Source organism: Nicotiana sylvestris, chromosome 2 (genome assembly GCF_000393655.2).
Source record: "Nicotiana sylvestris chromosome 2, ASM39365v2, whole genome shotgun sequence".
Taxonomy (NCBI): Eukaryota; Viridiplantae; Streptophyta; class Magnoliopsida; order Solanales; family Solanaceae; genus Nicotiana; species Nicotiana sylvestris.
Window position 1 is genome coordinate 69,222,850 of NC_091058.1, and position 11,586 is coordinate 69,234,435.

The following is an 11,586-nucleotide window of genomic DNA, read 5'->3' on the forward strand; positions in this document are numbered from 1 at the left end:
ATCAAGTACTTGAACCTTAACGGAGCTTCATCACCCCCAATGTATCCCGCTATTTCCTCCAGCGTCGGGGTGAGTTCGAAGTCTGAAAAATGGAATACATTGTGCGCCGAGTCCCAGTAAGTGACCAATGATCTGATAATATCACCCCGAGGCTGAATGTCTAGTAAATCCGGGAGATTTTTCAGATATTTCCTCACTTTGCCTTGCCCCTCTTTGCCTAAGTCGTTCCACCATAATCGCAACTCAAAAGGGATCTTGGTCATTATTGAAAACGATTCATTTTGTATCGTGCTCATCCTGCACATTTATTTAAGGCGATAAACTTTATTAGACTCAAAAAAAATTAAAATTATCTAGATTTTTGAAAACGGGAGGTTGGACCCGCCGAGGGTTGCCTACGTATCTCACCCCGTGCGAGAATCAAACCGGCGTAGTTCGGTCATAGAGAAAATCAAATAAACCTAGTAATCAAGAATAAGCATTTTTATTGTTTTTTGGAGAAAGATAAATACTAAAAAAAAATATTTTTTTTTTTTTTTTGCAATATTTGGACTATTAGTCCGAATTTATAAAAGGGTATTACAAAAGAAACAACACATTTTTGAATTATGAGTTTTCCATTTTTTTTTATTTTTTTTTTGAAATAAATACCCTCTTTTTCTTAAAAGAAAAGAAACAATTTTTATATGTTTTTTTTTAATCAGACTAAAAGGCAACTTTTGGTTTTATTTTTCCAAAATAAGTAATTATCTCCCCTACGCTGCTATTTCCCTTTTTTTTTTAAGAACCGGTCGACATGCGGAACCGAAGCAAATAAATGCATAACACAGATAGGAATGCAGCATGATGGTCTTTCCATTTCAGGTTGCCTGTCCTAGACGGACTCAACCCCTGTGTTGAGTCCCCTAAGTCAAATGCAACATGATGCAAATAAGCGTTCCTACTAGGGATCCGGCATGAAGTCGAGTTATACTAGGTTTAAACCTTGGTTTTTGTTCTAGACTGTGTACCCGAGCGGACAACTCGAGTCGAGGAGGGGCAACTTACCGGGAACCAAAAGGCCGTCCGGCTTCGTAACTTATCCGTCCTCTTTCTTATTTCGGGTATTGACACTAACAGAATAGGGAGTCTCGACCAGCGAGCTTCTCCCCGGAGGTGAAGAGAGAAGGGTTTCGGCACAGTTTATATACAGTTCAGATAATATCAAAGCGGTAAAAGACAACATTTAGCACGTTATGCAAAAATATGTAATAAAGATCAGATAATAAAGCCAAATATAACAATTATTCTAAGCTCGAATTCTTGAACCCTGAACCGGAGGTTCTGGGTATACATTCCCCAGCAGAGTCGCCAGAGCTGTCACACCTCCTTTTTGCGCGCCCCGCCCCGAGGGGTAAGATGCGCGGGTGGAGTTTTTCCAATTTAAGTGACAATATTCGAAATGAGATTATTTATTTAATTCAGAGTCGCCACTTGGGAAAGGTTTGGCTTTTGGTGTCCCAAGTCACCGGTTTATCTTGAATCCCAAATCGAGGAAATTTTCGACTTTTCCAAATGAAGTCTGCGAACCAGAAATTCTAAGTAAGGAATTCTGTTGACCCGAGGGAAGGTGTTAGGCACCCTCGAATCCCGTGGTTCTAGCACGGTCGCTTAAATTGTTATAATGGCTAAATATCTGATTTAAATACATGTTGTGACTTATGTGCTTTTATTAAGTTTTAACCGCTTTTATTATTATCATTTACTTTTATAGAATTGCAACGTCGTGAAAATGTATCTCGAACCACGTCACAATCAATGCACCCGTAGTTGTTAACACATTTCGACTCCGTTGAGATTTGAAATTGGGTCACATAAATGCGCACCCGAATTTAAGAATGTGATTTGATTAAGTCGCGCCTAAAGAATCTAACGCGTTATTGTCTTCGGGGAGGGCAGTGGAATTCACTAAACAGCCCGTCCCAAATTCTAAGTATTTATTATGACCAATTATTGAGGGCCCCGCAATTTGCCTTTTGATTTGGCGAGGCTCGTCTCATTATTTTAGAAGGGTACCCTACAAGAACTACATTTTACTACATTTATCTTTTAAGGGAAGGATGATGCCGAATTTTGCTGGTTTAGACAAATACGGACTGAATCCTTATTATGTTTGCCGAACCTAAACTTGTTTGATTACTTGATTGATTGTTCATGAGGTGAGAGCTACGGCATGCTTTGTCTTCAACAAGTGAATATGCTTATTAATTCGCTAAGTGAGATTGCAAACAAACTAACAACATATGTTGAGTTATGTTTTAACGACCTCCAAGTTCTATTCTTAACACTCTAACCTATTCGAAATTGATAAAGAAATCGGCTGTTTTATTAGGAAAAATTACTACTAATTGAACTCAAAAATGATTATCAGTTTTTCTCAACAATCATTACATCATTTCGAAATAAAAATCTGTAACGAAACCCAGTATCGAACCTGTATTGGAACGAATGAACTGACAAGAGAACTGGCATTCATAGCCATACTCTTAGTGTGACTGTATGGGAGTTTGTTTGGGGATACATTTATCCCGGACCCCAGTATCGCAGTTTTGTCAATTCAGTGGTCTAGGCAAAATACATACAATGCTTACCATGACTCTATGTTATACAGTCATACTAAATCAAACAAGTGTTATACTTGAACTGAATGTATACTAAATCAAAACATGCTGTCCATGTCATACCTGTCATTACTATTGAGCCATGCTATCTAACAGTTCATCTTAAACAAAATGTATGCTAGTTCCTACAGAATATTTGCAGTTCACAGTAAGAATACAGGCCCAAACAACATTCGAACTATCTTTTTACACCAATGCTATAACATAAACTGGCGTTCATTCCTTTATTTCTGCTTCAACTTCAAACTTTCAACAATACAAGGTTCAAAGGTTGTGTACCTGGGAATATTTGCAATTGAAGAAAAAGGGCAATCAGTAGAGTAACAATGAACAAATGCAGCAGCAGTAACAGCACCAACAGCAACAGGGCAGAATAGCAGCAGGCAAAACAAATAGCAAGAAACAGGCTCGAGTGCAGAGATGCAAATATGGCCAATAGAAAGTAATAGCCAAATAGCAGCAACACCCAGTGGAATAGAAACAGAAATCCAAACAGACCAGACCAGTAGTAAACCAATGAAAACACTCGACTAATAGACACAACTGGAATTTCAAAGAATCAGAATTGATTTGAAACAGGTTTAACAACTGAAACCCAGTAATAATAGGAGGAAAAAGCTTCTGATTGTTGGTTGTATAGCTTCTATCCCTTAACCTCTCTCTATCTGTGTTTTTGTTTTTCCTTTTCAGCTCCTAAGGTTCAATGTCTGTCCCTTAATTCTGTATGTCCATGCCTTTATAAACCTCAAAAACTATCTCTTTCAACAGCCTGTTTTCAGAATATCCCAGTACCCCTCCCATGTGCCTTCCATTTTTAATTCCAAACTTTAGCTAATTAAGTATTAAACCCCATCAACCTTCTCTGGCAGACTTCACTTTTAAAAGGTTTACATACTTCTTTAAACTAAAGCCAAGTATGGGCAGTGGAATGTATCTGACAGCATATGCTGTCAAATTGTTTAAAACTTAACAAAGGCCTTTATGCAGGCCACAGGCTGTGCACAAAGCACATGAGGTGCACTAATGCACCTGCTGTGCACGAGTGCACATGCCTTCCAATTCAGAATTTAAACCAAACAAATCTTTTTACATTACTGTTTAATCCAAACAACTATAAGTAAACAAAAACTGGTTCTTAATTGACTCAACAAATGCTTAGCAGAAGTAAATCGATTTGTTATTGTTCGGACAGTTGAGAGTAATTGACGACACATGTCGATTCGACTATATTAGCATTAACATACACAATCGTAACCAAAAATCCGACATTTAACAGTATCGACCCATAATTCGAATTATACTGACTGAGCAAAGTGGTACTTGAGGAACCAATTGCTCAGTCAACATTTGAAGCTCAATTATTGTACAACAAATACATATGTTTCATCAGAACAGGAGGGGGGGATTTTAGACAAACAAACAGAAGTTCAGGCAAAACGGTTGAAGAACAGTTGATAGAAGTCAAGGACAGAAAACGAACAGACCCTTACAACAATCAAACGAACCAAAGCAAATAAAGAAAAGAAAGAACTCACCTTAAACCTTGAAAATTAAGACCTCGACTCGGACTTGGCCAGGCCTTTCTTAAGGCTGAACGGACTTTAAACGAAGTGTTTCTCATATGAGAAACACTTTGATTAAAGTCTATTAGACCTTAATCTCTTTGGTTGAACCAAATGACGGAGGAACACAAAATTTTCAAACTTAGATCTGGGATTCAGGCTTCCCTGGTCAGATTCGGACCAAACCAAGTATGGTTTGGTCACGAGGGGGGTCTGGGGAGTATCTGGTGTGAAGCTGGGGTTAAACTGTGTAGATCGAGTTTCGACTCGAATCTTCAAATGAAGATTCGAGAAGGTGGGGAGGGATTCGAACTACAGGGTTAATGGATTCATGTTCAGGAAGGCAAGGGGATTCTAGGGTGTTAAGGGGAAGGTCACCGGCATCCATGCCGCCGGCTTTCATGGCGAAAGTACGCAGGGGCGGCTAGGGTTTTAGGGCTGTTTGTTTGGGGACGAAGGTTGGGGTTCAGATAGGGGGGCAGGGTAGGATTATGGCCTTATATAGTTAATGGGTGGATTGATCTCGACCGTTAGATCAATCTAGATCTACGGTCTGGATCTGATAGCTTAAGTGGAACGGTGTCGTTTCAAGGGTAAAGGGTTGGGGTCGGTCCGGGTGAGACGGGTCGGGTTTATTGGTGGGTTATGGGGAATTGATCTTGGCCGTTGATCAATTTGAGATCAACGGCCCAGATCAACCTGTACCAAAACGACGTCGTTTGGATTCTCTGGGCATCAGGTGGTGTTGGACCGGGCAGGCCTGGGTTTTGGGCTGTTTGTTTGGGCCAATTTTGTTAAAATTGGCCCAAGTCCGGGAGGGAAGGGGTCCTTTCAATATATTTTTTCTCTTTTTTTTTTCTTATTTATTTTAAAACAAAACCAAGCCAAAAAATCAAATTAAAATTAAACACACACTCAATAGAATTATTTGCACACATACTAAAATATTTCAAAACAGGTAAAGTTAAACAAAAAATAAAATCACGGACGAAGATGCCTATTCGTGATTTTCTATTCAACGACCGGATTACGGTTCGAATTATGCAGGACACATATATTTTTGAATTTTGTTTTAATAAAGTAAATAAATAAAAATGGGCCGAAGTCACAAATAAATCAACAAGGTGCCGCACAGAAATCCAAAATTTGTACAGCAGGGCCAATTATTATTTTTTATTTCCTTTTGGAGCGATTGTCGTGCGAAACAAAAATCACGTGCTCACAGTTACCAAACCAAATAAACCGAAACCGAAAGGAGAAAAACTGAACCATACCGAATTTAATTGGTACGGTATTGGTATTGCATCTTAAGAAACCGAATACCAAAAATACCGTACCATACCGACCAACGAACACTGCTACTTAATTTAAATAGGTTAATAATTAAAAGGGATATTTTGGTAATTTAACTTTTAACTTAAGGCCTTCCCACTTTTAATATAGTATAGATAGATAGATAGATAGATAGAGATTAGTACTAAATTTTCTTGCGGCTTGAAATAGTTAAAAATTTACGCGCAGCAAATATTTACATCAAATCATATTAATTTAGCATTGTCATAAATTACAGAAATAATATGCGTTAATTATCTATCGTATTGCAATAAGAGTATATGTAAAGATTTGTGTTAAACATGCCTTGAGTTTTGTTGTTGTAAGCATTGAGTTTTTACCCTCGAAATAACAAACCTGTGTCCCTTATTTCGATTCCTGTTAACAGCTAATGATAAATTCTCTATATTATATTATTTCAAAACTGGCTCGCTGTTGCATTAATAATTGAGTAAGCATTTTGCTTTATCATCCCTTTCTTTTTCTTTCTCAAATCAATGTTAAGATTTTGCAAATACAACGTCGGTGAGTGTTATAAATCCCGCGCTAAATTAATAAGAAAATGATGCATATCACATGATTCTGTTTTGTGAAGTAATGAAAGGATGTGACATGCCTAAAAACACACAAAAACGTGAACAAAGGTTGTGATAGTCATAAATTTAGTGGGCATTTGGACATAAGCATTATAAAATTTCGGGAAGAAGTGAAAATGATATTTGAAAATTAGAGTTATATTTGGATATATACAATTTTGGGTTGTTTCTGAATTTTTGTGAGTGATTTGAAGTGAATATTTTGAAAAATAGTTTTTTGAAGTTTTTTAAATTTGTGAAAAATTCCAAAATTCATCTTCAAGTGAATTGAAATTTTCACGGCCAAACACTGATTTCGAAAAGAAAATGAATTTTTTTATGGCCAAACGGCCCCTTAAACTATGAGGGCTCAACTAAAATTCAATCTAAAATTACTACTGAAACTAGATGCTCAATTAATAAATTTGCATGAATTACTAGTTTTCTTAACATAGGATCGCCATTGGCTATGTGAATCCTTAAATATTATTTCTTTTTTTATTTAAATTTATTCCAGACCAATATTATATAGTAATAATAACCATTACTAAGCCTTAATACCAAATTAGTCGGCATAAAAAAATATAGAATTATAGAAGTTTTCTAGTAGTATGTCTTTTTATTGCATAACAATGTCATACATGACTAAAAAAATACGCCGAAAAAGCACACTAAACTTACTTTTTTCCCCTTTTCTTTAAATCTCACCAATTCTAATTAAAGACATTTTTCGTCGTTTTCATATAAGGGTTTTGTGTTGAAAATATAAATAGAAAATATGTAAACAATACTGCTAGTAAATAATTAGTGAAAATAGGTAAAAAGAAAAAGAAAAAATGTCAGTTGGAGAATCCAATGGAGTTCACGCATCAATGCAAAACCTGGGATCAGTATCACCCTTTGCTGCCGATGATCGTACGGCAACGTACAACCCTTTGATGCAACCAGTTCCCTCTTCCACTTCTCCGACGCCGTCTTTTCAAGTTCCCGCCGCCGGCGACCCTTCCGTCAGTGTCGCAGCTCTTCTCAATATAAACCCTACCTCAATTGAACCTGCTAAACGAAAACGCGGAAGGCCGAGGAAGTATGCTCCCGAGGGTTCCACGAACCCTGGGATGGTTTCTCCTCCGCCGCCGTCGCAGGTCGCCGGTAGTGGATTTTCGTCTCCTCCGCCGCCGCAAGCAGCTGTATCGGCGGTGAAAAAGGGTAGAGGGAGACCACCTGGTTCTGGCCGAAAGCAGCAGCAACTAGCTGATATAGGTAAATACTTACTATAAGAAGTAAAGTTTTATGGTCTGCACATGTCATATTATTTAATTGTATTTCTGTATTTGTTTATTTATATTTTCCTGTAATTGTTTATTTATGTATGCCTGCGTTTGTTTATTTATGTTGACACTAACATTGCTTTACTCTTAGTATAGGGGCTACAATTTTTTGTACCATACTAAAAGACTCAATTTTTTTACTATCAGTCTGATATTTTAACCAATTTTCAACTTGATTTGGGTGAATTTGTGGTAAATTATTGTACATAATCAGGGACTACTATTGTTTTTCTTATTGATTTTTGTTATATTTTGCACTTAATAAGATAAAGGAGAAATCTTTTTTTAAGGGTGCATGAGAAAGGAGATGCATTCTATTTACTGCATATTTATTCATTGGGACTGCTGTGAAATTAGGATATTATATATTGGAACTTTTTTTAAGGAGCTGCTGAAGGGTAAAAAGTAAAAACTCATGAACTCTTATTTATCCTGTTAGCTTACTTTAATATGAAGTTTAGCCGGAAAAGTCGCATTCCGCTCTTATGCTAATCACCAAATCTGAACCTGGTATTTAAAAGAGTTTGTTTGCTGAAATCTTGTACTTTGGAGTTTAGCGGCTTTGTTATGTGCATTCTGCCAAATTTCAAGTCGTTCATGGGATACTCTATTTGCAGGATCAGCAGCAGCAGGGGTTGGATTTAGACCACATGTTATTACAATAAAAGCTGGAGAGGTATGGTCTTAATTTAATCTCTCTTGATCAGCAGGTGATTTGTGTTTTTGTCTTTCAATTTTCTTGTTAGTAGGGTTAAAGCTAGTATTAGTCATGCTTTTTGAGTATGTTCCGTGGACTTATTATGGTGGCATCATCACTTTCTTCTTGCCTTGTTTTTATAGTTCAAAATGATTAACTCCTTTAAAGGTACAGCAAATCTTTTTATTCGTGAAATAAATGCATTAGTTGTTCAAAATGATTTACTCCTTTTAAGGTACAGCGTGAATATCTTTCTATCCGTGTATTTCTGTAAGTTCACTGACTAAATGGTCTTCTTTAGATATTCTGAAGTGAAGTTTGGGTTGAAATGTTAGATTGGAGTAATTTTAACTTAATGTGCGAATTTTGGTTAATTCTACGAATTGACTTGATATAAAAACTCCAGATCCTCTATATGTTTGAATATTCAAATCAATATTTCTAGCTTTTTGGCTTCTCAGGATGTATTGGCAAAACTAATGTCATTCTCCCAAAGTAGCTCACAAGCAGTGTGCATTCTGTCAGCCAATGGCTCCATATCTAACGTAACACTTTGGCAAGCAGCAACATCAGGTGGAACTGTAACTTATGAGGTTTGTATTTCCATGTTAATATTTCTGCTTGCATAAATAGAGATTAGTGTACAAATGAGTTACCATACTGACTCTCATGTTTAGCATGTGTTTTGCCTGGTATGAATTCAACAGTCCAAGGTCATAGGCTGGTCTACCTTAGATTTTATTTGATGTCTTGTATAGTATGATGTTAACCACTCGATCAAGTGTTTGACGAAGAGCTAAGACATGCTTGGATATTATTCAGTACCATCACATCTCCTCTCATGGGTCAAACGATAATGCTATCACATTCTGAATCAAAAATATTGGGTAACTTATTCAGGGACGGTTTGAGATCCTAACTCTGTCTGGTTCCTTTCTTCTCTCGGAATCTGGTGGTCAACGCAGCAGAACAGGTGGTTTGAGTGTGTCACTAGCTGGACCAGATGGCCGAGTTTTGGGTGGCGGTGTGGCAGGGCTTCTTACAGCGGCAGCTGCTGTTCAGGTTTGACGTGGAACTTCGTGCCAAATATGTACTCCTTATTTTTAATACGTTCCGAATTAGTTTTATTTCCATCACATCTCTTATTTTGACACGAGGAGTCCAACTTTTTTACTTGCTGCAGGTTATTGTTGGTAGCTTCAGCACGGAAGGTCAGAGGCAGCTAAAGCCAGGGAATTCCGATGCCTTTGGTACACCAGCAACATTAACATCAGCGGCCAGAAGTCCTCCATCACTCGGAACCCTAAGCGAGTCGAGTGGTGGGACTGTTAGCCCTCATAATCAGATTGTTGAAACTTCGAATAACAGTCCTTCTGGAGTTGCTAACTTGCCCTGGAGATGAGAGAACCTTATAAATAGAAATGCTTCTGTTTTTATGTTTCCAGAATTCGTGTTGATATGTCCTGCCCTCAATCCTTAGAAAGCTGTGCAGTCTGTTTATTTAGTAGTATTTCATTATTACAGTGTAATCATGATAAAGATTTTTCCGTCCCAGCCTACTATCTGAAAACGTGTAAAAGAGGCATGTGGTTTGCTACCATTAAATAAGTTACATAATGCTATCATTTTCTATGGAGAAAACTATGTCATACATATAATGCTACTTTGCTCGAGTCGGAAAGTAAAGTTTCTGCGTACTCCCAGTATTAGCTATAAATTTTAATGGTGATAAATTTAATAAAAAAACTTAAATATATTAATCAAGTGTGATTATAGAAAACATGGTGTCATAACATGGTGTCCTCGGGTGGGGTAGAGTGTGGGTCAGGGGTTGGGGCGGGAAGTAGGGGAGGTATAGGGGGTAAGGGAGCCTATAGGTTGAGAATCGGGTCATGGAACATAGGGTCACTAACGAGTAAGTCTATAGAGTTGGCAAAGATACTTCAGAAGAGGAAGATTAATATAGCATGTGTTCAGGAGACTAGGTGGGTTGGATCGAGGGCGAGAAACGCGGATGGGTATAAGTTGTGGTACTCTGGAGTCCAGAGAGGTAAGAATGGAGTGGGTATCCTGGTGGATAGCCATCTTAGAGAGTCGGTGGTAGAGGTTAGGCGGGTGAATGATAGACTAATGACTATTAAATTGGTGGTGGGTGAGTGTACTTTAAATGTCATTAGTGCGTACGCGCCGCAAGCGGGCTTGGATGAGGAGATTAAAAGGCATTTTTGGGAGGGGTTGGATGACGTCGTTCGTAGTATTCCGCCTTCCGAGAGGTTATTTATAAGAGGATATTTCAATGGTCATACTGGGTCGTCGGCAGGTGGTTATACTGAGGTGCATGGCGGCTTTGGTTTCGGGGAGCGGAACGAAGGGAGCACTTCGCTGTTGGACTTTGCCAAGGCATTCGATCTAGTGATTACGAACTCGTGTTTTCCGAAGCGGGAGGAGCACCTGGTTACTTACCAAAGTTCGGTGGCGAAGACTCAGATTGACTATCTCCTCCTCAGGAGATGTGACAGAAGGTTGTGCGAGGATTGCAAAGTTATCCCAGGAGAGACCCTTGCAACGCAGCATAGGCTTTTGGTGATGGACATTGGTATCATGATAAAGAGGAAGAAGAGGTCAGTAAGAGGACGCCCGAGGATTAGGTGGGGCGCCTTGACTAAGGATAAAGCTCAGGATTTGGAAGGAAGGTTATCGACAATGGGAGCTTGGAGAATCAGTGGGGACGCAAACACTATGTGGTCGACGACAGCGAACTGTATAAGGAAGGCGGCGATAGAGGTGTTAGGGATATCTTCGGGCCGCACCGGTGGCCACAAAGGAGACTGGTGGTGGAATGCAGTTGTCCAAGGTAAAGTGGAAGCAAAGAAGGCGGCTTACCTACGGTTAATAGGGAGCACTGGTTAGGAGGAGAAGAGAGCGAACAATGAGAGGTATAAGGTAGCTAGGAAGGAGGCGAAGATGGCAGTAACGGAGGCTAAGACGGCAGCTTTTGCTCGTCTATATGAGGAAGTAGGGAACAAAGGCGGGGAAAAGAAGTTATTCTGAATCGCTAAGGTGAGAGAGAGGACGGCTCGGGATCTGGACCAAGTGAGGTGCATAAGAGATGATGACGGCAAAGTTTTGATGGGGGATGACCAGATTAAGAGGAGATGACAGAACTACTTTCATAAACTTCTAAATGAAGAAGGGGATCAAGATATTGTACTAGGTGAACTGAGGAATGCCGACAATCCCCATGAATTAAGTTATTGTAGGGACATTGAGGTCGATGAGGTCATGGAGGCAATGCGTAAGATAAGAAGGGGCAGAGCGACCGGGCCAGACGAAATTCCGGTTGAACTTTGGAGGTGTTTGGGTAGAGCAGGCTTGGAATGACTTACTGGGTTGTTTAATGTTATATTCAAAACTAATAGGATGCCTGAAGAG

General features: G+C 38.9%; 2 protein-coding genes across 2 annotated transcripts; both read left to right on the plus strand.

Moving 5' to 3' along the window:
- Window positions 1–6,730: 6,730 nt before the first annotated feature.
- Window positions 6,731–9,795, plus strand: LOC104223753 (AT-hook motif nuclear-localized protein 10-like). The gene is made up of 5 exons (XM_009775253.2): window positions 6,731–7,389; window positions 8,075–8,133; window positions 8,616–8,747; window positions 9,055–9,216; window positions 9,338–9,795. Exons 1-5 carry the CDS (start codon window positions 6,966–6,968, stop codon window positions 9,554–9,556), a joined length of 996 nt encoding a protein of 331 aa, XP_009773555.1. The 5' UTR covers window positions 6,731–6,965; the 3' UTR covers window positions 9,557–9,795.
- Window positions 9,796–10,284: 489 nt separating this feature from the next.
- Window positions 10,285–11,064, plus strand: LOC138885046 (uncharacterized). The gene has a single exon (XM_070165935.1). The coding sequence runs from the start codon at window positions 10,285–10,287 to the stop codon at window positions 11,062–11,064; it is 780 nt and encodes a 259-aa protein (XP_070022036.1).
- Window positions 11,065–11,586: the final 522 nt, after the last annotated feature.

What these genes read in the sequence shown, in the direction of transcription:
- LOC104223753 (XM_009775253.2), top strand. Translation starts at nt 6,966, where the DNA reads ATGTCAGTTGGAGAATCCAATGGAGTTCACGCATCAATGCAAAACCTG. An exon ending in GCAGCAACTAGCTGATATAG is followed by an intron (nt 7,390 to 8,074) that starts GTAAATACTTAC and finishes CTCTATTTGCAG; the next exon opens with GATCAGCAGCAGCAGGGGTT. An exon ending in GTGGAACTGTAACTTATGAG is followed by an intron (nt 8,748 to 9,054) that starts GTTTGTATTTCC and finishes TAACTTATTCAG; the next exon opens with GGACGGTTTGAGATCCTAAC.
- LOC138885046 (XM_070165935.1), top strand. Translation starts at nt 10,285, where the DNA reads ATGACTATTAAATTGGTGGTGGGTGAGTGTACTTTAAATGTCATTAGT.